The sequence below is a fragment of the Aquila chrysaetos genome, chromosome 2 (genome assembly GCF_900496995.4).
Source record: "Aquila chrysaetos chrysaetos chromosome 2, bAquChr1.4, whole genome shotgun sequence".
NCBI classification, from domain to species: domain Eukaryota; kingdom Metazoa; phylum Chordata; class Aves; order Accipitriformes; family Accipitridae; genus Aquila; species Aquila chrysaetos.
The window spans coordinates 36,029,991-36,056,290 of NC_044005.1; the positions used below are offsets into that span (position 1 = coordinate 36,029,991).

The following is a 26,300-nucleotide window of genomic DNA, read 5'->3' on the forward strand; positions in this document are numbered from 1 at the left end:
ACTTAGCATATCCCTTTCTCACTTTTTCCCCTCATCCATACTGTAAGATAAATACTTACACTTGTGTTCTTCACAGCTGTGTGTATTAATTCTTAATACCTTCTTGGTTAGACCTTCTTGTGACATTCTCTGCATATAGGAAAAGGCTGCCAACTTCCCCTTACACACCATTGTTGACAGCAGCCTCTCTTACACATTATTTACTTTTTCCAAACTTGTATAATTGAGTCCAGGAACATAAATTCAGCTGCATACTTTGTGTAGGAATTGTATTTGTAATTGTACACATAATATTAACATGATGCAGTATATATTCTGAAATGTGACAAATCACCATCTCTACCTACTGCGTATTGTTCTCCTTAACCCTAGACAGCAAATGAATCAAGGGCTTTTTCCAGAAAGTAAACTTAAAATATACAGAGCAAATCTGTGCTTATATCTTGGGGGTTTCTGTATTTTTAATATTGAAATAAAATTTGCTGAGATCACAATAATGAATTTCTAGAATAATATACAAAATATTATAGGTCAGCATATCCAAGACTGAAGATATAACCTCAGTCTGAAATAGAACTATTAGAGTACAGGGTGACAACTTTACTTTAATACTATGCACAGGAAGAGACTTCCTCAATCACTCAGTTTACTCACAATCATTCAGCAAATATGCTTTTTTCCCCACCATTTTTCTTGCTACCACCACCCCTCCTCAAACTCCCAGATTAAAGTTTTTTCCATCTCTTCCTTTATCGGCACAATGATGTGAATGAATTTTGCATAGTGTTTTTGTTGGTAGCTACAAGACCCTTCTTTAAGGAACTTAGTTATGTTGGTTATTTATAGTTGTAACAGTTGCACTTTACAATTTATTTAAATACCCTACTGGGAAATTCCAACATAGCTGAAGAACCTGCATAATGTCATAGAAGATGTACAAATACAGACACTACTACTATGAATTGCCCAATGAAGAGTCTAAACTTCTGCAGCACACGTTATAATTCTAGCAGTCCTTAGTGAGTTTAAGATTATGTTTGCAGATGCACTACAATTCGCTTTGCTAGACCTACATACCATTTGTCAAGGTTCAAGAAAATCCAATTTAGTGGGCTATGGTAAATTTTCTAACTGAAGTATGAAATGCTTTAGAAAGATCCACATGCATATATAGCTGAACTGGACAGGTACACTTGATTTTTTTTGTCACATTAGTCCTTATAATATACAGATGCCCAGGAATCTAAGAACACATAAGCATGTCTAAGCTGATATACATAGAGTATTAAATAAAGTATTAAAATAATTAAGCCAACAATAATCTCCCATTCAGGGTTTCACCTACACTACTTGAAATCAATCACCGTAATCATTTTACTAGATTTTTATAATGTTACATTTATAGTAGCATTTTTTCATAGAAATGTGGACACAGTATTATTGATCAAGTAGTCAAAATATTAAAACTGTATGAAGGTCTTACACATGCTTTAGATGTCTTATCTCACCCCAAGTGAACCAAAACTCATAAAAATATGAATCAACATTTAGGAATTAGGGCTTTAGAGCAGCTCAGTGGATATGTTCTTTACAATAATTAAATGGAAAAGAAGCCAAAAAGAAAAACATTATTGACAATTACATGTTTCATCGACTTTTCTCAGACATGCATTTTTCTACACATGCTGATTAGAAGGCTTTAAAGTTTAAAAAAAAAAAAAAATCCAATGAATATGAAAGATTAGTGATTGTTTATACAGTATTTATGTGCTGTATCACTCGATCAGCACTACGTGTTACTATTTAACTATATAGATTAATTATTTTAGAGCTTAGTGGGTGTTGAAGTACATTTATTTTTCTAAGGACTACTCTGCAACTAAGACTTTGCCACATATGCTTTGGGAATAGCTCACAGCACTGAAAGACACAGCATTAACGAACAGATGCACTACTTAACAAGCAAATTATTCAGAATCATTTTGAGTGCCTTCAGTACTAACATATTTTAATAATATAAAAAAAAAACATATGTACTAATGAAAAAATTGGGAAAGGAAACTAGGGACGTAGGGCTCAGGCAAGATTCAGGCTTGTCCATATATTACAATTCTTACTGTAAAAAGATAAATGGATAACTGATAGCTTCAAAAAGGTATACAGTTGTGATTTTTGTTTGGATTCTTTCTATTTTGTAAAGAATCAAGTTTAAATCTGTACTAATAATGCAAAAAGCAGCCCAATGTTATTTCACCTAGTGTAAAAATAGCCCTGGTCATTTCAAAATGTTTAATATAAACATGTTGTTTACAGACATGATGAGAATATTACTGCAATATGCAAAATATAGTGATTACTTGCTGAAGTTTACCAAATTGGTACTTGAAGGAACAACAAAAAACACACATAGAAGTATAGATGACTGGCGTTTGTCTTATTCTCTCAAGAAAAAGCAGTAGTCACACTAACCTCTTAGCATATATTACACACACATGCATAAACAGATCCAGAAACCTATAAAAATATGCAGTCACCTAGGTATAGAAAATTCTCAGTTACATCTTTCTACTCCACTAATAAATCAATGTAATTCACTAGTAAGTGACCTAAACATAGCCAGGACACAAATGAATTAATACGATTCTAAAAATGTACAGACACTCACCAAAAGACTGAATGCAGATTTCAAGAAGATCTTCCAAAGTGGCCCCTTTGGCTAAGTGCCCCAACGGCACCATTGTGACCTGGGTAAGATTTGAGATGCTGGGACAATGACTGATCTGCTTCAGCTCAAGTGCTGATTCAGGGGCAGTGCTGCATGCTTGGGCAGGTTGCCTAAAAGAAAGCACAATAGTGAAGTAAATACAAGAAGATCGAGTGGTAAATTTTACACTACATGGGAAAGGAGGAGAAATTCAAAGGACAATTAAGTCCCTGTAGCTATGGTGCTGAAAGACATAACCCTCCCACTTAATACGTACACCAAAGAGACTGCTCAGTAAATGACTTTTTTTTTTATTCTTTTTTTCCCCCCTGTTAAATGTGGATTGTAGACCCTAAGGTTATAGAGCTCCTTCAATGATCTGTCAAGATTACCAGAAGTCTTGTTTCTTTGTTGGGGAGTTATGTTTACATTACGATTTCAGCACAAGCATAAACCCCCTCAAACTATGTAACAGGAACACTGTTATGCAGTAATCTACCACCACATATTTTTGTGCCCACTGAAAGTAAAGGAGAAAAAAATAACTATAATCAAATGTTACAAACATTCAAAAATGCCAGACTAGCTTTATTAATTTCATTTGGAAAATCACTATTAAGTAAACAAAATATCAGTGCAACTTCACAGTGGAGTATTTCACAATTTAAAAAAAAACAAAAAACAAAAAACAGATTAATTTGCATCTGTTCTATACTACTTTTTCCTACTAAGTTGTTTTAAAATCGCATACGTGACTAAATTAATGTCTTTATTATTAAAGGTAAAAGACACCAAAATAAAGCACATATCTGGTTTTAGGCTTGTATTTTGATGATATAATATCTTAGATTTCAAGAATGTGTATGTCTACAGATAATATTAAAGGCTGTTCATTGTTTGCATACAAGGTCATAATTCTATATGAAATAGTAAATAGGCACATTATTATATCGATGCAAAGTGCTGAAACATTTTTGCCTGCAAATAACAGGAACCACTTCAAAATTTGACTTGAGAGCATAACCATACTGTTCACAAAAGGGCAACAACCACTGTTGTTTCAATAAAACTTGGGTTTATTTCAGGGACAATTTACACTCCACAGTCTTTCTAAACAAGTGATTCCAGCATCTTTAAGATGCTATCTTAAGTTTTCTTACAACTTTTCTTGGAACGCTATGCAAGACTTTATTAATAAACTGACAGTCCTGGGAAGAAAAGGCATAGAAATTTATCCAGTGTGCATATTACATACAGACAGGCAAGGTAAAAGACATAAACAGCTCCGTATAGGCACTCCTGGATGAAGTTGGAAATATGCATGCCTTATGAAGACAGACTGGACCCTACCTCATCCCAGTGAATTTCAAGCCTCATCTTAAATTTCTGTCTCATTTGAATGCTGGGAAAGCCACAAAACTGTACATGATGTCACTTATAACCCAACACTGACCCCAGACCTCCATCGTTTCAAAGTCAGGAAAATACAGGCCTGACCCCGCAGAGGTAGTGACCATCACCCAGCTCCCCCGTAGTTAAGCTGACAGCGGCTATGCGAAGAATGTTCTCTTCCCTTCCCCTTTCTCTAAATTTCCCTCTTAGCTTTGTGATCTGACTTCCTGTTCTCATATGAAAAGAGCAAAGGCCTGATTCCGGGTTTTCTTTTTACAAGCTTAAACCCCTCTCCTAAGTTTGTTCCAGTGCCTCTTCCACACAGGGCAGAGGATCCTAGAAATGCAGTAGCAATGAAGTATGAAGTAGGAGTTACGGCAGAAGATACTTTAGGTCTTGGCAACAGAGAGTAGAAAAACTAAAGTGTCCACACCCCCAAAAAAGTTTACAATAACACTGCGGCCAACGTGTCAACACTGGACAGGCAAAACTCAGCCGGTGACACGGCTGAAACTAACCATTCATCCGAACGGATCGCCTTACAGCAGCAGTTACTTGACATGAAAAATAGATTAAAGCTGTGCTGGGGGGCGACGGGGCGGGGGACGACGAGCACCCTGCGTTTCCACTGAACGCTATTCGGCGGTGGGGCAGAAACCACAAACGACTGATCCTCAGCTCGCGAACTGACACCCGGGGCAGGTGGCCGTCCCCCGCCGCGGAGGGGACAGCCTTGCTCCGCGGCCCCGGCCCCTCGCTCGGCGTCCCCCCGGCAGTCGGCCCGCCGGCGGCGCCGCAGGTAACCGGAGCCCGGGCGAGGGCCGAGCCGCCCCTCCCGCTCAGCTGTCACGCTGGCACCGGAACGTGAGGCTCTTCCCCGCCCGCGCTGACCGACCTGCCCGGCGCACACTCGCACTCAAAAGGGTGAAACAAAGTCCTCCCCCACACCCCCCCTCCCGCGCCGCTTTTCCCCCTCTCCTTCCCACCCGGGAGAGCCTCGGCCGCCCCCTCCCCCCCCCCCCGCGGAGCCCGGACTGCCGCCCCCGGGCCCCACGGAAGCCCCCGCCTGCCCCGCCGCGGGGGGCAGCGCAGCAGCAGCACGTCGCACCCGTCCCCACCGCCCCGGGCGGGCACCTCACGCCCTCAGGCGCGGCGGCGTGCGACCCCGAGGCCCGCCGCCGCCGCCCGCGGCCGGACCGCAGCCTGCCCCGCGGCGGGGCACCGTCCCGCCGCCGCGGGGAGCGGGAGACCGAAACAGCGACGGCGGACTCACTGGTTTTCTCTCCTTTTCCCTAAGGTTCCCATGTCGGTGCCAGCCGCGGCTCCGCCGCCCGGCCGGCTCTGCCAGCAGCGCAGGGAGCGGGGCTGCGCGGGGCGGAGGAGGCCGGGGGGAGCAGCGCGGCCCCGCGCATCGCCTCCTCCCGCCTCGCCGCTCTCCCGCTCCCCGTCTCGCCTCGGGAGGAGTCTGAAACCAATTCAAGTGGGGCAGCGGCGGCGGCCGCCACCCGTGACGAGCGCAGGCGAAGATCTTATCGGCAGAAGGAAGTACTCGGCTACTGGGCTGCTCTTCTCTGAAGCCGCCGGATTTACCAGGTACCCAAACGCGCTCTCCTGCTCACGCCGCCTGGCTCTAAAGCGGCCGCAACTTTTTCCACGGCACAACTTCGCCAGGGCAGGGCAGGCCCTCCCCTCTGGGCAAGCCCCCTCCCCACGGCGGGCTGAGCCGCCGGGGCTCACGCGTGCCTCAGCCGCCGGCACGCCACCGCAGCACGCCCGCCCGCCCGCGGCCCCCGCTGGCCGAGGGCAGCCGCTGCCGGGGCACCTGGGAAGGCTGTGCCGGGGCGGGGCGGGCCGGGCCGCGGGGGACAAGCTCTTGGCCAAACCCCAGCCGCTCCAAGCGCGGCGACACCCCGCCTACAACAGCACCGGCCGCCGCGGCCGGGCCCCTATACCCCCCCCCCCCCCCATGCCGCGCCACGCCACGCCACGCCACCCCGGGGTTACGTGACTGCGGGTGGGGTGGCCCCACGCGCGCCCCGAGCCCGCGCGCGCTGATTGGCCGGCTCGCCAACGGCCGGCGCAGGGGTGGGGTGTCGGGCGAGGCCCCTCCGCGCCGCTACCTGCCGCCGGCCGCGGCGAGAGGCGGGGCGGGGCGAGCGCTCGCCTTGGCGAAGGGATCCGAAGGTCGCTGGCGGCACCGGCACCGGCCCCCGCCCCGCACCGGCCCGGCCCCGGGTGGTGCGCGGCGGGGGCCTGGCGAGAGGCCGGCTGACGGGAAGGTGCCCAGGTCACTCGGCTCCGCGTCGGCAGGAACACACACGCAGCGGGACGTAAGCATCTGCGCAGTGCTGGGGTGGGGGCACACAATTGAGATGCCCGCACCGGCGATTGTCGTTTTAAAGGCTCAGTGCTTATTTGGCACCTTACGCTGTCCCTCCAGCCTGGTCACAGAGCAAGGAGAGAGGACCCAGAGGTTTTCACGGTCCTCGTATCATAATTAGGAGTTTCTGAGAGCTCTTCCAACTCAACATGGACAGCTCCTTCGCTTCTGAGGAGAAATGACCTGGCAGAAAATCTGAAAGGGCAAATTTGCCCCATATCCCGTGACTTACAGTTTGACCAAATGGTCTTTGGTTGAGAAATACACACGGTGGAGCTGTACAAAAGTTCTGGGTCACAGGGCGCTTCGGCTGCCGCATTCTCGACAGCTTATTTTGAGAGCGCAGTTTACGTTCTTAAAAATTACTTAGGCAACATAATGCCATTGTGCCTCACACTGAGATCCAGACAGTTTTCGTAAACTGTTTAAGACTAACTGGTAAGGTTCAGGGATTCGAAGTAATTCTCTGCCAACAACCAGGGCACATCATTCTAGATCTCCAAAATGATCAGTTTTGCCAAGGACGCAGCTCACTGGCGTTTTCTCAGAGACAGTGGTAACTACCATTATCACAACAGGAGCTGTGCAAACCTGACTTTTGCTTTGCAGAAGACCTCCAGGTAAAAGGAAAAACCCTACATACTCCTGGAAATCACATCAGTGATTCAGTAGGTGACACCCTTCTGAGTAAGTTTTAAGCTGATTCCTAGCATAGAGCTTGTAGGTCACTGTGGTTTAAGAAACACAAATATATTAATATATACCCAAGACCACAGGTCATGTGGTCTGTGATATTATCTGTAGCAATTATGTTGTCAAGCCAACCTCCTGGCCGAATTCTGCTTCAGAGAGCTACATCCCAGCTACCTTTGCTGTAACACACTTTCCTTGAGAAGTTCACGTGCATGCGTACACACACAAATAAATGGAGGTTTGACAGAAAGAATATTCTCTAGCTTTTTGGTCAGAAGGCAATCCATATGTAAATCTGGCAGTACACAATCTCATACAAAAATTCAGTTGTAACCTACATGCTCACACAACAGTCTGACATACTGATCCTTGAATGTGACATTCTTCAGAAGAAATGGTCTTCTACTGTAAAGTAGACTCATGCCTGTTTTGTGTCCTCAGAGGTTCAGAGATCTGCTCTGTGGAAAGGCAAGATACTTCTTCTGTTCTCAGAGCTTCAATCAGTAGATGATTACTTTAAAATATAACTTAGGATCCAAAGGAGCCATGCTAACAGAGTTGCAAGATGATGATGGCTAGGTTGGGCCATATTGCTCCCAAGGGAACACAACCAGCTAGACGTTTTTATACTGTTGTGCTCAGATTCCTGGAAGATCTTGCAGCAATAGTAACTTATAAATTGGATTTTACCACTGGAACTAAGTGAAGGGACCAGCTTACCACCTCAGCGCAAGCTGGATCTTTCAAGTTCTGTTGCACTTCAGGATATGCCTTTCTCCCTCCAAGTTAGTGCGAGTCCATGAACCTAGCTTGTCCTTGAAGCGAAGTGAAAATAATTTTCTTAAGCTGTTCTTTCCTATCTACTTTAAGCTCTTTTAATTTGCCATCTTTCCTGGGTCCATATTCTTGCTCTTCCCAATGGGCCAACTAGTGGAGCTTGTACAACCACACAGTGAGTTGCACACAAAAATTAAAGCAAAAAACCCAACCCAACTAAAAATGATACATGTTCTGCCATACAGTATCAATTATTTGATTCATTTCACCACCCACTCATTAGCTCAACTGCTGCCACAATCAAACAATGGCAAGAGAGCAAGACCACACATTTTTCCAGTAGCTTTCACTTAGATCTGTTTTACATAGATCCTTGTAAAATCACAGCCTGATTCCAAAAGCTTTTTGGTGTCCTTGTAGGATCATGAATGAGAAGGTTCCTTGGCGCTGACAGAACATCTGCTAGGTGGCGGGGACAGGAGACAACATTAGAAAGGCAGGCCAGACGATCCAGCGTAGGAAGCAATTCCAGAAAAGGATAAAAGCTTGCTAACATATTTGAAAGGAAGGACAGCAAATGGAAAGCTATGAAGAGTGACTGTAAGAAAAGTCAATATATGTTATGCAACCTAGGTAGTAATCAGAATCATTGGGTTTAACAGGTTGTCATCAGTGAGGGCCTGCTAGCAATTGCACATGAAAAAACTTCTTTCATCTGAGCTGTGATACACCAAAGTGTGGCTATCCTGTATGAACAGCTGATAGGAATAGCAGCCCTATTTAAGGCATCATCTAAATGTACTTCCCTGTTACAATTAAAGTTTGTAATGTCAGAACAATTACTGTTGGTGTGAGTGTCGATTTCTGTTACAGCTAGTAGAACATTTCTAATGTCTTGTTCCGAGCTTGGGTCATAACTTTTGATCAGGATGATCTAGGCTTTGGGTGCTTTCACTAATTTATCAAATGTTTCTACTTTTAGAAAGTTGTAGTGTTAGTGAAGGTTTTGGTCTGATAACGCCACTGAGGTTATCAGATCATGGTAACTCTCTTGCCATTTTTCTCTTGACGCACCTTTGCCATAGTGGCCAGGGATGGCATGTTCCACTCTCTGAAGCAATGTGACCTATAACAGTGTTAGTTTTTGTGACTTTATCACAAGTACCTTCCTTCAATGGTGCATGTTCTAGCTTGACATTTTGGACAAATACAGCTTAGTAAATACAAATTAGTAAGTGGGAGGCAATAAAACTCATACTCATGACTGCAGGATGGGGCCTGAAGGTGTAAGACTGTAGGATTGAGAGCGTGGATAGTAAATTAAGAAGAAAGTTAATTCTCTTTTTAAACATGATCTTTAGGTCAGGTTGAAGAAGACTGGACTAATCTTATTTGAGTGCTTTGGGTTGTCAATAAGGTACCTCTGAGGTTCTAGCTTTTCTGCAAGAATAGAAGGAATTGAGAGCACCCAGTAGCTGTTGCCTCCTCACGTTTAAGGGCCATAGGTTTCTGTATATTATGTGCAAGACATCTTACAAAGTTAGTGGCTATGCTACTAACAGATCTACCTATCCAACTTACCTCTATACTGACATTTCTTCTGTAAAGGCTGCTTCTGTTAAACCTTCCAATGTCCAGCAGTCAGCCTTGAGCTGAACAAGGTAGAAAAGAGGCAAGACTAGAATTCATGAAAGAGAAAAAGGAAAAGCTTAGGAAAATTGTCAAAACCTAGAGTAGAGCATGGAATACCCGGGCCTCACTGGTTTTGGATTTTGCCAGAGCATTTCTTAGGTTATTTGCCAGCCATGGGTTCCCCACCACTCTCAGGGAACACTCAGGTTGATCATTATAGCTACTGTGAGTCATTTTGTCAGTTCAAATGCCAAAGGTCTGTGGGATGGATTGAATGAGTCCAGTCCTAATAATGATCCATGTAGGCGTAAACATGCTGCCACTTGATGGAACATTGTGGTTTTTATTCTTGGAAATTACAGGCAAGACATAGTTTGTAGGTAAAAGCAGTATCTCTTATCAGACCAACTGGCACAGTTAGAAAAAGACAAGATTTTGAGTAGACTTGAAGAGTGTTTCTGCAGAGAATCACAGAATCACAAAATGACTGAGTTTGGAAGGGACCTCAGGTCCAGCCTCCTGCTCAAAGCACAGCCAGCTGTAGGACTAGAACTGGTTGCTCAGGGCTTTATCCAGTTGGATCCAAGTCTGAAGACTGCACAGCTTCTCTGAGCAACCTGTTGCAATGTTTGATTGCTCTCATGGTTAAAAAAAAAAAATAATAAAGATTTTTCTTTATATCCACAATATCTTCTCTTGTTCCAGTTTATTTGTTGTCTCTCATACTCCTGCCATGTCCTGCTGTGAAGAACCTGGCTCCTTCTCAATAACCTTCTCAGAAGTACAGTCAATCTGCTATTACATGACCCCTGAGGCCATCTCTTCTCCAGGCTGAAAAGGCCCAGTTCTCTTAGCATCTCCTCACAGGGCAAGTGCTCCGCCTCCAAAAAATCTCAGTGGCCCTCTGGTGAACTCACTCCAGTTTGTCAATGTCCTTCTTGTACTGGGGAGCCCAGAATTGGACTCCATCTAGAGTGCTGAGTAGAGGTGGTGTAATCACTTCCCTCGATCTGCTGGCTCCATGCCTGTGAATACAGCCCAGGATGCTGTTGGCCTTCCCTGCTGTCAGGGCACATAGCAGGCTTGTGTGCTGCTTGCTGCCTGGCAAGACCTCCACCTCCTTTTCAGCAGTGCTGCTCCCCAGCTGGTCAGTCCCCAGCCTATGTTGGTGCAAGGGTCTCTTCCTTCCCAGGTGCAGAACTACGCATTTGTCCTTGCTGCATTTCGTAGAAGTTGCTGTCAGTTCATTCCTCCAGCCTTTCTAGATCTCTCTGGATGGCAGCCGTGCCCTCAAGTGTACTGAATTGTCATCCCGATTTGATGCTGCCTGCAAACTTGAAGAGAGTGCACTGCATTGCCTCCCCCAGACTCTTGATAACTGTTAAAATGAACAGGTCCCAGGATAGACCCCTGTGCTACTCACTGCCAGCCTACAGTTAGAGTACAAGCCATGCCCTCTGAGCCTAACCATTCAAACAGCTTTTTACTAGGTGGGTAGCTAGTTGTCCAACCATCCAGACCTCAATGTCCCAAACTGAATACAAGAATACTTTAGGAAATGATGTTGAAAGCTTTACTAAACTTAAAAAATAGCAACATCTGGAAATCTGTCTGCTTTTTCCTGTATTATACTAGTTGGTCTAATAAAAGGCATTATCTCTACCTATAGATCTTGTCTTGACTGTATCTTTAGGCCATTGCAGTTATCACAGTGTTACCATGTAGAGATGCCCTTGAAAAATTGTGTACTCCAAAATTAGGAGATTCATGTCTTATTGCGTGTATGGATGTCAATATTGCCTTTAACTATAAAACAAGATACAGTTTCTTTTTATAGCACCTCTGCTTCTATTCAGATCATAGTATGGATATGTAGTAGGGGCAAATAAGGAGGCATACTGATGGGAGTTGTCATTTTCATCCACTTTGGTTACAGAAGGTAACCAAAGCTTGTAGTCACTAGGGGAAGGGATTGTAGAAGTAAAATTGTGGTCTGATGGCTAAGATAATTGAAAACTGCTTGTGCATCTTCTATGGACTCTCCTAGAGTCCCTTGCCCTTCAAGTAATGATGCTGAAAAGAGCCTTCTACATATCTATTGACTGTATTCCTCAGGTTTTGGATGCTGACTGGGCATTCTTTTACCTGCAGAAATTGCAGAAATCTGAACATTCACTAGTGAAAATGAAATAAAAACATGTACTTTGATCATGCAAAGCACTAAGTAATGATAATTAGTTTTTTGGAAAAAAGGTCCTCATTGTCTCTTTTCAAGTGCCACAACTTATGTGGCCTTTCTCTTGTGCCTCTGGTCCCCCTTTTTAAATGGGAAAAACCACCTTGCTGTACTTCACAAAGATGATTGATAAAGTCTTCCCTTGACTTACAGCTATGTTGGTAAGAATTGATCCAATTGCTTAGCAATACTCTGAAAATAATTGCATTTATGCTTGTGAAAGTGCTCATATATTCCAGTGATGCACAGTATAAATGAGCGCATGATTTTACAACCCAAATTAGAGGTTTTGCATTCAGTCCAGCAAATTTGACACTGATAGACGGATATATGCATCAGGCAGTGCATACAGTGCACCAGTACCTGAGTTTCATCAGTACCCTGACTGGGATATTAAGCAGGGACAAATCCCCCCCAAAATGGCCAAAGTCCTCTTCCCTTTTTCTTCTTTTCACACAAATCTTACAAGGTGAAGTGAACCAGTCCAGGAAAATTTAGGTATTTCATAATTTTTAATAACTTAATTTCTCCTTCTATTTTCACCTTGGACTCCCTAAATAACTTAAAAGTCATCAGAGTCTAAAATTTACTTTAAGAACTATGCCTAAGTTTATCATTAGTTGTTTGTACAGATAATTTGCAAGCTGCTGATTGGCAACAGTCTTGCACTGTCAGCTATGTGTAACTGAAACTGTTATATTTTTGGGGGGTTGTTTTTAATCTGGAAGACTTTAAATAACAGTGGACTGAAATTAATTGTTCCAGTAAGAAAAGTAATGGACATGTATCTTGATAACATATAAAAACATCAAGTCTGGTAAGTCAGAAAATGTTAGTAGCTGGTGGCATTCTTCTGAGTAGAAGCACACTTTGTTTTGTGTGGCTTTGAGGCTCAGTCCTACAAGTAATACCTCAGCCTTTCTACTGATTAAAGATTTTGATGTTTTCCTATTTAGGAAAATGCTGAAATACAGTAAACACTGATCATCCACTTATAAGGATCATCTGCCTACCTTGCATTAATGCCCAGCTGTTTCAGAAGTAGCACAGAGTGGGACTGTTTATGATACTGCAATAGGCAGTGAAAGGTAATGGTATTGCTAACTGAAGTCTGTGTTCTGTATCATTAAAACCAAAATCACATTTAATTCTGGCATCAGGGAAAGATAAGAGCTTTTATTTACTATAACCAAGTCCAAGAGCATTGTCAATATAACTTCTGTTTCTCTCCAGTAGTCCATAGCAAAATAGTTTTCTTTCCTTTATTGTCTTTCAGAATTAACATACCTTACCAGTTTCGATTCAGGTCGTCAGGATGCTTATGTGTACATATAATTTACCAATTGATTTTGCTAAGAATTGCACAAAACTGAATCTCCTTCCTTTCCTTCTCCCACTCCCCCCAAAACCCCAACCATGCCGCAACACCTTCTTTCTTAAAATGCACATTTATAAAGTATGGAGAGATAAGGTGAAAAACAGCTGGTACCCTTGAAATAACTACTGTCCAGAAACAGTGAGACTCAAGATACAGAAAGGAAAAGCATAACAATACTGCTAAGAATGCTACTTTTTGGTTCACCATCTGATTTAAAAAGAACAAAACAGCTACTTAAACAGGATGTAGATAACATCATCCCAAACGTCCCTTTGTAAACATTTTCCAAGGAGACAGTGATTAGCTACTTCCTTTACAGGATATCTCTTGGTCAGCAGCAAGAGGCAAGACACACTCACTAGAAATATATTAAGTGTATTGTTTTAACCTTTTTTAAGTGGTTTCACAGATAAATTGTTGTGGATATAACAGTCCCTTTGAAAGTATCACAGGATGAAAGTTGGGCTCACAGAAGTGTGTGTGGGGTTGTTGTTTTATGTAGTATTTACTTAAAATTTTTCTGTTTAGCAAATAGGACCTAAAATTACAGTGCTCCTTTGAGTTGGAAAGAAATGTAGACATGATTTCCACATAGTTTGTTTCTGACAGAGCTGCTTCAAAATTTCCAAACTGAGTGGGCAAAATTTAATTTTGCTGCTGCAGTGTTCAAGGCCAGCATTAATGATTTTGCCCTTGTTATTTGCAGTGACAAAGTCAGTGGTAGGTTTTGTGTGACACAGTTGAGGTGAGGAGAAATGAGAAGTAATCACAGGGGTTTCACGGGATGTGGGTGTGTAGGAAGTGGCATTTCTCTGGCCTTTCTGATCTCATCTGCTGGGCAGGAACCTTTTCCAAGGGGATTTCACCCTGAAGTGCAAGGTTGTGCTGATTTGAGCTGAACACGGGACTGAGTCCTGAAAACGTAAGTGGACATCATACGCCACATAGACAAGGCCCATACTCCTCCTCTGCTGAGGAACTCTTTCCTCTTGCATCGCTTTAAGGGAAATGCACTTTTCCCTTCTCACCAGGTTTTGCTTGACTCTCTCTCTGTTTCTCTCAGTATGCTCAGTATGTGAGTCAGCTGGAGAAGAGAGGAAGTGAGAGAAGAGGGGAGGAAGAGCATCTTCCCTCAAATCCATTCCAGCAGCTCACCAGAGCCCTTCGTGCTAGGGGATTAGAAGGAAGCAGAACAGAGCTAAGAACAAAGGCAGTATAGCTGCAGGTAATAGCAGTGGCTGCCAATGGCTTAGTCTTCTGTTGTTATTGATACAAGAATTAAACAGTACCTTGACCATTATATAAAAGGAAAAAAATAGGGGGCTGAAAATGGTAAGTTTACCAGCCATATGTATGCATGAAGCGAAAGATTAATCTTTCTAGGACTCCATTTGTCTTTCACGTGCTCTCTTGTTCTCAGTTAGTCTGTATACATATGACTTGACCTGGAGCCTATTTGCTCCACATGTCCGGCAGAAGGAAGGTCCTTCTTCAGGACTGAAGAATTTATTTGACGCCTTTTCAGTTGAACAGAACTGGTATTTCACAACGTATTTGGAGCTAGTTAGAAAAAAATCTTGTTTTTTTGCAAAGCTGTTTACAAAAATTGTTACATACAACAGTACTTTGTTGAATTTCTACTTTGTCCCTGAAGAATATCATCAGGATAGGTCAATGCACTGGTCAGTCTCCATAGTTCTTAGGGTTATTAAGAATGAATGGAGAAAACACCTTGAAGAGGTGGGTGACCAAAATAGCAGCAAAACTGTGCTCGGACGCTTTACAGAAGGATATTTAACACTCGTATGTTGATACCATCAGACTTCTACTTACATGAAGGGAATGTAAAACCCGTTCCTCAGTTTGCTTGATTTAATAGACACTTTGCAATAAATGATGGTGGGAACAGGATCAGGCAGATGAATGCAATAAAGAAAATTTTGCGTGAGCAGAGAGATAATGGACCACCTTCATTTGTGGTCCATTGTGGCTAGGTGTAAAATGAATATGGGGAAATGTCAATTACTTAGACCTAAAATGATGCAAATTTTCCTGAACTCCTAAGATCTTTTCTATCTCCCAGTTTTATACCCCCTTACCTTCTCAGCTTTAAAGCAATGCATATTGTTTCCTGTTTTAAAGGACTGCTCAGAATAGCAATGTTGTCAAGCATTACTGTCACTTTTCTGGATTAGAAGCATTATCTATTGCTGGCTTCAGTTTTAATCAGGAGAGTAGCTATAGCAGTACTGAACAGAATGTAATTGCAAATATATACCAAACCCAGTGTTCGGTCCTGTATCAATAATCACATAATTTGAAGGTATTTAGGCACCAATTCAGCAAACACATTTAAACCCACTCTTATTTTAAAATGCCAAACAGGGACAGGCTGAAAATTCATATGCTGAAAATTAATCTGGTTTAAAAGAAATCCTTATTTGTTAGGAGCTCCTCGAGGGGCAATATTAAGGGGTTCTTGTAAAGCCCTAGCCCAAGTACGTTGTTAGGTTCAGGAACTTGGTCTCTTAATTATAGGTGGCTCTGTGAACATTTAACTTAGAAAACAATGCACAATTGTCAAGACATGCTGAGCACCTTCAGTGCTAAGAGTTCTGGTGGTCAGGCTACAAGAGGGTTAGGTAAAGTTTCCAAACCTTTTTGTAGCCTCAGCTAGAAGTTTTTTTCAAAATCGTTAGTTTGCAGCTTTCTATTTTGCCCCTTTGAGCATCTGTAAAAAAGAGTTTAACAGTACCTTTCTTTAACACTTTTGAAAGCTTCTAAAATCCTTGGTATAAACATGAACAGTGAAGTCTTATGGCAACCTGAAAATAATACGGTAGTAAAAGTTAGACTTTCTATTTCTGTCTCAAAAGTGATTGTTTGGGTGTGTTTTCTCTCTTCCTATCTACCTGTCCTATTTTATCACTTTCTTGGAATTTTGAGAGGAAGAGTTGTTAATGTTTGTTCAGGATGACTCACGGGTTAAAAAAAAAAAAATGTTGTGTGCTATTTCTTTGTCAAATACAAGCACATTTTAAAATTTGAGTTTAAACTTAGTGGTATCTATCTTTAAAGGTCAGAAGACAAAGAGGAGGAGGGAAAAACATTGTCAATAATATGTGTGACTAATGAGTCAGAATAACTGAACTAGTATTCTTAATGCAGATTGGTTTACATTGCTTTTAAGAACATGCCAAACAGTATTATTCTCAGCATCAGTTACAGAATATTATTTAATAATGTGGACAAAAAAGTTTAATGTGTGTTTCCATAGTAGAGAGAAATGACAATAAGGAAGGAAAATCATGCTTAAATGGACATGTCAGATACTACCAATATTCAAATTACTATTCTACAAGGTGCGAACTATTTGTATTCAGACAGGAAGGTTGTTTAAGTGCTTTTGTGTCAGTCTGTGGTTGTGGCAATGAAAAAATAGTTCAAACTCTTAAACAAAATAGGTCTGCAGATCCCTCAGCTTTTTTGCAGAATAGGTGGCAAAAAATAGGTAGTAGGACCCTGTAGGAGTAATTGCTGATTGAGATTCAGAACCTTATACCTCTTTTACATAGCTTTTATGATTTCTCTAACACACAGTGTATTTAAGTACTGGTTACTGAGGATTCAGTTTGATCCACCAGTGGGAAGCATTCATGTGCCACGCTGACTTTACAAATTTGTTCATCACCATTAGAAGTTGGGCAAGTATGTAGATGTGCTAGACCATTTCATTTTCATACACATTTCCAAGACTGTGCTATGCTAATAGTTGTGGTGATGATGCTCAGATAAACAGATATAATTTTAATGTTTGACATGCTTCCATAGGAATTTGTTCCCTTGGAGCTGTGTAGATTGTAGAACATGCTTAGGTATACCACAGAGGACTGAAAGAGTTATTTAATTGATTTTTTCTTTTGTTTTCATGTTTTATTTTAACTGCCTGTATTTACTTATATACAGTTCAAGTTAATATGCAGCTACCTTTTCAAGCATTGTTTGTATCCCTCAACACTACTTTCATCATTTACCTCATTCTCCTGTTCCTTGAATTCTAATCTCAGTGGTTTTGGAAACATCAGAGATAAGAGGAAATTCAGGTTGTCACCCCAGCTATATAACAAGCTTATCTCAATCATGTACCTTCTGTCTTTCCTTTCTCTGCCATTTATGTATAGACTAGAATATGTTGGGTTTTTTTTAAAATTTAATTTTATCTGTTGTGCAAATATCTCCTTTTCCTTTTTTATTTCTTTGTATCTCATCTGTCTCTTTGGCTATCACAAGGCAAATTATCCAACAAGACAATTATTCAAAGCGCTTTGCAGTTTGTTTATGGAATATGTTTTGAAAAACAACGAAAACTTCCCACTATACAAAGTCCTTGTGCTATCTTTTGACTGATTAAATACTATGCTTGTTGCAAGCTTAATTCTTTTAATCTTTTTGATACTTTGAAAAATTGCTTAAAAGAATCTTTTATTTTGAAGATGTTTAACTTTGTTAAATCTTTGCCAGTTGTATTTTTATCTTCCATGGCCATATGGCGGTGATTTCTGATTTTCTCAGAGTTGTAATGTAGTTAATTACACAGAACCTGGGGCAGCTAGGGAACTACCAACATTGTCATTTTACTAATGGCAACTGTTCAGCAAGATTGACATCTCAGTCCATGGAGTATTCTGTATTTCAAATTCTTTAGATCCAAGTTAAAATTCTTAATACCCTGACATAGCTGCTTCCTCATTCTGGTGTCATCTGAAGCGCTGTTTCTGGACAGGCTAGTAAGCCTGTCCAGAAATCAAAATCCATAGGCTCTTTGCTCCTCTGGCTATGTTGCTTGAAGAGCTACCAAGGACTACTTAATATTAAATATAACAGAAATGGAACCTAATTTCTCCCCTTCCCAAGAAGGTGTTCTGGTAGTTGGTTGTGTTAACATTTGTTGTGTGCATTCTCTGTGCACACAAGGTTCTTTAATTATTGAATAGGAGAGAGCGAGAGCACCCTTCCCTTTTAAATATCCTATAGCCTGGCATTTAAGACATTTTTCCATGTGGAAAAATGGGACGTGGGAGGTAAGATTTGAATTTCCACAAACAGCAGAAGGAATTGAACCTAGGCGTCTCATAGAATGGTATCATGAGTGCCAGAGCACTCTCTCTGAGTGAGATCATCTCTACAAGGGCTCCCAGCGTCCAAGCCATTGAATTTAAATACATTGCAAAAACAGAGCATTGACTTCCTTGTCCTTTGAAGGGAATCTATCTTGAGGAGAGATTCTAGAACCTCAAGTAAAAGAAATGCCTCCTTTCAGCAAAGAGGACTTATGTACCTCAGATGTTGTAATTTAAGATGTGATCTCTCAGAAGTAATTACTATTAACTATGTTCATCTGTTCCCACCTCAGAATGCAGCCTGTTGTCAATCTGAGTAACTTAAGGTTCTGGATTCTGCTCCCTGGTCAAGCATCTAAGATGGCTTGTTACTGCTCATAATTTTCAGTCAACACTGTGTTTCACTGGATCTGGAACTGCATGACATGGTCAAGGTCACAAAAGCAAGCTGTGGAAGAGCAAAATACTGAATTTAGATGTCAAAAATCTGATGATAACATCTTAACCAAGAGCCAGTCTTCCTCTCTCAAATCCAATAAAGACGTCATAAGCATGCTGTTGACTTATGCTTCCATCTTTCCTTGATTACATCACTTTCTCACATTGCAGTTGTATTGCTACTGATTGAAAGTACCACCCTCTTTAAATGTGTAATTGCAGTGATTGCATAACCAGCTTTATCTGTATTCATTACTATAGCAACCAGAATAAAAACATTCCCTAGCCCATCCCATGTAAAAAGGTCTTAGAGTTTCAGCTTCTCTCATTTTATGCTTATGCTGAGTGAATGTGTGTGACACAATGGAAATTGTGTGCTTTGGTTTGGTTGAAGGCTGCTCACATTAGTGAGGGTGGAAAACGGAATTATACTTGAACCCTTGTTTTAAAAAGGGAAATAAAATTTCTGACCTGCTCAGCAGTACTCAAATGAAACATATGTGCCCTCTCCAGCTTCATTCACACACTCTTAGCAGGGTATCTCACCAGCTAGGAAGAGGAGCAGTGCTTGTAAAGGAGCAAATAAGTTCCAACATGAGACACGTGCTCAAACTGCATATTCTAATGTTAGAAGTTGAATCATTGCCTTCCCTGAGCCTCAATGAGGCCTTGTCTACACTGATGTTTTTGAGTAGACCTTGCCTAATTATAACATCGGAGATCACTAACATAAATATTCTCAATCATGAATCATAGCTTCACCCCAGTTTTCAACTCTGTTTCCTCCTTCTTCCTTTAAATACAGCAGTGGGGCTTTATGCTACCACCAGTTTTATCCTCTGAAGTGCAGAGGAAATCTGAGAGGTCTTGTGAATGTTCATAAAGACATGATACACACAGGCTGAAAGGAGAGATCCTTGCTATCCATGCATGAGCAGTTATTCTAGTTCATTATTTTATTATGAATAATACTGTATTTGGCTTTCTTCCTTTAAGCTCCAGTTCTTAATGTTGCATTGTTTCATGAGATTCCATTTTGTTGTTGGGTTTTTAATTAATAGATTTCTTAATACAGAGGAAAACCTAACTGAAGAGGTCAGTGAGTGTTTCTGTTAACATCAAAATTAAAGTAGTATGATTTGTATCACATAAATTTTCTTGCTCTCAGGGTACAGTCTGGCATCTACAGTTGCTCCCCTATTTTCACAACACTTATATTTAACATTACCTTTGAGACCAATACCTTTGAATAACATTATCTTTGAGACCAATATTTGGTGTCCAATTTTGCTACAGTTTGCCGACAGGTTCAAAAGTTACTACTTGAACACATGTGCAGGCACCCATACACACCCACCGTGATTGCACAAGTTTCATTTCCTTAGGAAACCAGACTGAAAACAAGAGGCAAAACCAGAGAACTCAAAATTGTGTCTCCTAATCCAATATGCTATCCACATTCTAGCAAGTGAAAAAATGGAGTATTTAATTTCCCCTGTAAGTTCTAAAGGTAAAAAGCAGCCTGACCCACTGCTTATCAGGCTTAAATGCAGGAAATCTTGATTCCTTTGTTTGCTATTAGGCAGTTGCATAATTTTGGTCAAATTCTCATCTCCCATTTCCCCTTTTGCCTGTTTAGACACAGTTTGGTCAGGCAGGAGCAAGCACTTTATCCATGTCTTTACAGTGCTTAGCATGCTGATGCCCATGAAAGACTCTGAAAATCAATTCAAATACGTAGTGCAGCATTCCTCTAGTTGATTATTGTACAATTAACCAGAACAGAAACAACATCTGAGGACTTCAGTCACCAACACACCAGAAAATAGAGCTGTTCACAGCTAACTTTTTGAAATCTTCCTGCAGATTAGGGGGGATTTGTTTATTGACTCTGTGGACAATTTTAAACTGGTACATCTTTTTCTGGATCATTTAAAAGCAGAAAAAAAAATCAAATAAATTACTCCTTATGAAGAATTAATCCAAATTACTAGTTTCTTCTACTCTTAAACACTCTTCTGAAGGATTTGTCTCTTAAGCACTCATTTCTTTGGCTATTTACAAAACACAAGGATCCTAAGAGCTAATTACGGTCTTACTATTTCTCCTTTTTCTAAATTGAGAATGAAAACTACATTGAGAAATCCTGTCTAGTTTTGATGTTGCTGGTGATGCAAGTGCTGATAACTGCAGTAGAATTTTTTAAGCGAGTTCAAAAGAGCTATAAAAGCTTGGCTTGCTCAGTACCTTACTGTAAACAGACCAAGGGATGGGTTCTACGATAAGATAGTAAGCACACACCACACCCTAGATTCAGTTACATCAGAAAAAGTGACAGGTTTTCATTCACACTGCCTCTCTGAGATGCTATTTTCCTCTGCTTTCTTTCAGCACAGATTAAAATAATGGATTTGTGCCTCAAGTTTAATGTCTACAAATAAGGGTTCTGAACTGTTAAAAAGCCATCCTTGGCTTAACCATAACGGACGTAGTCTCATTTTGCCTGACAAATGTGTGCTGTGCTTTGGAGTAATATAACAGTGATCCCACAAAGCTTGTGCAAATTATGAGGAGCAGTCAGTGAAACTTAAGCTTAATTTGGATTAGGTGTCCACCATTCTCAGTTTATGTTAAATCAGTAACAAGTTTTGTATTGACAAAGCCACTTCGTTCTGCCAGTTACTTTTAGGTCTCCTGCTTCTTATGTACAGTGTGTTTACAAAGGCCTATTTCTCTTTCATGCACTACTGGGAATTTCCAATCAGAAGTTCAGAAACTTCTGATTAATTTTCCTATCTGATTGATAACTTATCAGAATTTGTTCCTGATTCATAAAAGGAATTTTAAGAAAAACTTTAACAATAAGATATGACTAGTATACACAGCATCAATTAACAGCCAAGTACTAAAAAAAAAACCCCTTTAAGCTAGCATTAACTGATGCTCTATGCAAATTAGCATGAAACGCAGTAGCAATGAGTACAGTTAAGCTGATGAATAGATGTTGGAATAGTAAGGAGAAGCAAATATATTGTCTGTGCTAGGAATGTGAGAACTGTCATTCTAGAATGCATCAGTGCTCTTTCCTTTCAACCTTGAACCTTGTATTTATATAATACATTAACTACTTCAAGCACGACTTGAAAAAAAAGTGCGTTTTTACTTTTTACTTAAGCAAATATTTCCATCATGTGTTGTTGTAGACTTTATAATAGGCTATTTTGTACTTAGACTGCTGCTTAGGAAAGAATCCCAAGTAGCTGGAGTTCAACCTTGTAATCAATGCAACAGTAGTGTCATGAAACAGGACCTTTTGAGATCCCCTAGGTGGAAAGAAATTTGACTTGGGGTCTTAATTATATTTACATTTTTTTTTCAAATGCCTTGTGATGATCTTTGAAGTAGCACATTGTGCAAATTGTGTGCAGTAACTACAAAACACTGTTTCAAAAAAACGGGTAATGCCTCTATATCAAAGATCAGAGCTGAAGCATCAGGAAACTGGTGTCAGGGAGGGCATATAAAATACACTACATGGATGTTTTCTGTAACTTAGATATGTGACACGTGTACTCACACAGCTATATGTGGAGTAGAGAAGACTCTTTTTCAAGTTTGGGGCAGGATAAGAGAGATATGAGGTATGTTTTTAGATCAAATCCTTACAACTGACATAAGTGAAGTTGCTGTGTAAAAAGCTTCAGATGATAAATAAGGGAAATAACTTGACAACATCGAAAATATTAATTAACATTATTTTGAAAAAAAAAATAGCACAGATATTTATCCTTTCTTATCAGCACATTTATGAACAAAATTAATTTACCAAGCTTTGCACATTTATAAAATCTAGCTCATAGCTTACTGATTCTGCCATTCATTAAACATTCGTTATTAGACTTACTACATCGCTTAAAATGACTCATGCGCTTGTATGTAGAATTTCAATAACATCCTGGTTGCTAGGGTACATGTGATCACTCTGACATATAAAGTACCTGTTAGAAATAGTTGGGGTTTTTAAGTATATAATGAACAAATCTGTAGGGTTTTTTATTCAATAAATGTTTCTGCTAGTAGTTAATTATGCAAAACAGGATGACATTTTATGCCTTCAAATAAATATTGGGTTGTATTGTACACAATCCCTAACTGATACGTATGACAATTTTTTTTTCCATTTCAGTAAACAACTTTTTATTTCTGCCATATGCGTGTGATACAATAGTTTCCTGGGTGGTTTTCCTTGACTTATTTTTTTCCCCACTGGCCCACTCTGTCATTGTTGCTTGCCTATAATCAGTTTTTATCTTTGCTTCAAGCTTCTCCTAGTTTTTTCTGAGGACCAGTATAAAAACATTACCTCAAATGTGCATATGGCGCTTGATATATGCTTCTGTGTCTTCATCTTAGAACTACAGGCTTGTTCATGCACATGGCACTCTGTCCCTGCATGAAATGCTTTCTTGGAGGGACTGGGAAAATTTGCAGGCACTATCACTCCTCCATTAGTCCAACCACCTCCAGAACTTATGCTTGTGGATAGTGTGACACAATCTGAGCTTTAAGACCAGAGCCATCTCTGCCACACTGCTATTTAATTATAAATTGTGTCCTGAAAAACCTATGTTAAATGAACACTAAACCTGCAAAGTGATGGGGTTGGCATATGAGGAGACCAGAATTCCTGCTGCCTATAAAAGTAGAAGTGGGTGAAACAAATAATTTTTTTCGGTTTGGTTGCAAAAACAAAACAATCAGAAAGTATGTTAATTTTATGTCAATCCAAAAGACTTTTTTTTTTTTTTTCTCAAAATATGTTTTTCTTAGTCTGGATTCACAAAAAAGACTTCATTGTGAGTCATTAAGAATTCTATTCATTTATTCCATGTAACATTTGGGTCTTTTGAATTGTTTTTAATTTAGCTCAGTAATGAAACAAGGCATGATTTTTCAAAATGAAACATCAAAAATATTTCATCATTTATGAAATGAAAAGTTTTCCCTTAATAATAGCAAAAAACTAGAGTTTAATATTACATACCTCTTAGTATTATGTATCAGATTCAACTACTGTTTGCAAATAGTGTTAGTACAGTAGAAAATGACATTTTTTGTTATTAAAAAAATTCCCTAGATTTATCTAAATCCTTACTTTAGTCTCTAGGTAAACATGCATCATCAGACACTCTTTACCTAAGTAAGAACGTATTATTTCTGTAGGACTCCTGCCTAATGACTGTGCATTCAGTGTTCATGATAATCAATGCTCACTGATTATTGAAAGCACTGTATTGCAAGGGAGGAAGCTAGCTAAAAGGAAGATAACAAGTGACATTGAAAGGGAAAGTGCCGTTACGAGAGTATGATTACTGGACTCTTCAAGGGCCAGCGTTTAAACAGTTCTTGTTTAATAATTTCATTAATTAGCTTAGTATGGAGGTACAAGAGTGTGGGAATTGAGTTTGCCAATAGCAAAAAATACATCTGTCATTAACACAGAAGGCAGCTGCAACATCCAGGAAGACTTGGATGACTGTAAGGACTGGAATAATATACAAGGGATGAAATTAAATAGTATGAAGTACAAGTACTCTTAGGGACTAATACTGAGAATTTCTGTTAATTTGTGAGCTCACTGACTGGAAACAGCTGTGGTCGGGACAACTGCAGTGAGTGGTTGATCACAGAATGATTTATTAGTCACCAGTGTGATATGGCTGTGGAATAGGCAAGTGTACTAGATGACATTGGTTACAGTAGTGTTGGAAAGCAGCTGTGTTATTTGATGTGCAGGAGCTATCTCATCGACAATAGTTCTTGGCATCCAAGCTTAAGAAAGATGAATTCAGAGTGAAAGAAATGTTATGGAAGGAGGTGCTCTATTTCTCTACTATATTCCAATCTGTCATAAAATCTTTGTTCATTTAGCTGAATATATGAAATTTCATTCTAAAGGAAAACATTAGCACAAGAACAGATAGCAACTTCCCATGAATAAATTCAGATTGAGCATTAGAAGTTTCTGACAAAATTGTCAGTAAAATCCAGAGATGGCTGGGTTATAGCTTCTCCTATTATAAGCAAGCAATTCAATAATCCTTAAAATCAATTTGGAACATTTAGGAAAAGGATTAGATTATGTGGTTGGTTGCAATTGCAGGAAATTAGATTTAGTGACCCATAGCATAATTTAGGTCTGATAGTTGTATGGTGCTATGAACAGTTTGCTATTTTCTGCAGTATACTGCTGCATGAAGTATTTACAGTTTACTGCAGTCTGTACTGAAAACAGAATAATTAGCTTCCATTTAAAAATTTCTGTTGTTATTACTTAATTTATTTTAGTAAAGATTGAAAGAAAAACTGCTTATGTTGTATATATGGAATACCAATGTACTGAGAGTAAAACCCAAACAGTTAAACCAAGTAATGTTGGGTGTCCCATCTAAGAACTTTATAATCTGGTTTTCCAAGTATTTAGAAATTTATATTCAAACCACACTTATTACTAACTTCTGCTGAGGAAACTCAGCTCTGCTGCAAGTCAGACCACAGGTGCCTTTTTTTTTTTTCCTTCTGTGTCTTGAGTGATGCTTAGATTGAGGAACTGTGTGGAAGAGACAATTTAATATAAAATCCTCCATTAAGTTCTATAACACTAGTTTAAGCTGTAGCAAAAGACCATACTTCTTTTCACCTGATTTGTCCCTAACAAGTACAGATGTTTATCCAAGCAATGTTTTATCTCAAGGTGACTGTTAAGGGTTGAAACTGAAATGGTGCTGATACGCAATTTATGCAAAGGACTTAACTAGACGACATGGTTGAATTAGTATCATTTGTTAGCTGCTCTGCCAGTCACTGTTATTATCCCCCTGAGTTTCGGTTTAGAGGATAGCCCCCACACAGGCTCCAATTCCACTATACAGAGCTTCAGTTGTAATGCCAGTCTAAGGCGTTGTTGTCTTTCCCATGCCTGGACATTCATTACTCCAGTGCTGCAGTTTACGTCCCCTGCTTCGTATCTGTACAGCTGACTGTGGGACTATGTTGTGAACCAAGTCAGCCAACTGATCTGCCTTATTTGTGCACGTTTTCTTTCTTTCTAACATAAATCAGTTATGTCCTCCAGTTCACAGAATGACTCACAAACTGTTGCTCTGGCTTAACCTAGAAGGGGGATATGCACTACCGCATGAGTCCAGGAACAATGAACCTGAATAGCTCCTCAAGCTATGGTATCATAGAACAATGATTTCTGGGTATGTCTGTGTTGGACGCTAGATGTGTGACCGTTGCTTGGGTAGACAAAACAGTTCAACTGTGAATCTCTGTTTGGTAAAAGTGCCTGTAGTCATTACAAAATTATCAGATGAAACAAGTTTTAATCAGGGCGGGCAAATCCATACCATCACCTTGGTGAACTTAACAAAGCATGAAAAGATTGATTATATCCACTGGTACTGTGCATACATTGATCCTATAATTTAATCTTCTCAATCTACAGAAGTCTAGGATGTAATTTAACACAGACAATACAAGGTATT

General features: G+C 40.3%; 1 protein-coding gene across 5 annotated transcripts in view; it reads right to left on the bottom strand.

Annotated features, from left to right (window-relative positions):
• Positions 1-6,021, bottom strand: part of RASGRP1 (RAS guanyl releasing protein 1) — a 45,962-nt gene extending 39,941 nt beyond the window's left edge. For 2 of the 5 annotated variants that reach the window (XR_005930792.1, XM_030039428.2), the window contains exons 1-2: positions 5,370-6,018; positions 2,666-2,835 (exon numbers count right to left, since the gene is read on the bottom strand). Coding sequence is in view for 2 of the 5 variants with exons in the window: in XM_030039428.2 (XP_029895288.1) it covers positions 2,666-2,835; positions 5,370-5,401 (202 nt within the window). In the remaining 3 variants the exon portion in view is untranslated. Of the gene's footprint in view, positions 1-2,665; positions 2,836-5,369 lie in introns of all 5 variants that reach the window. The other 3 variants (XR_003926956.2, XR_005930797.1, XM_041118286.1) reach the window with 2 other exon arrangements.
• Positions 6,022-26,300: the final 20,279 nt, after the last annotated feature.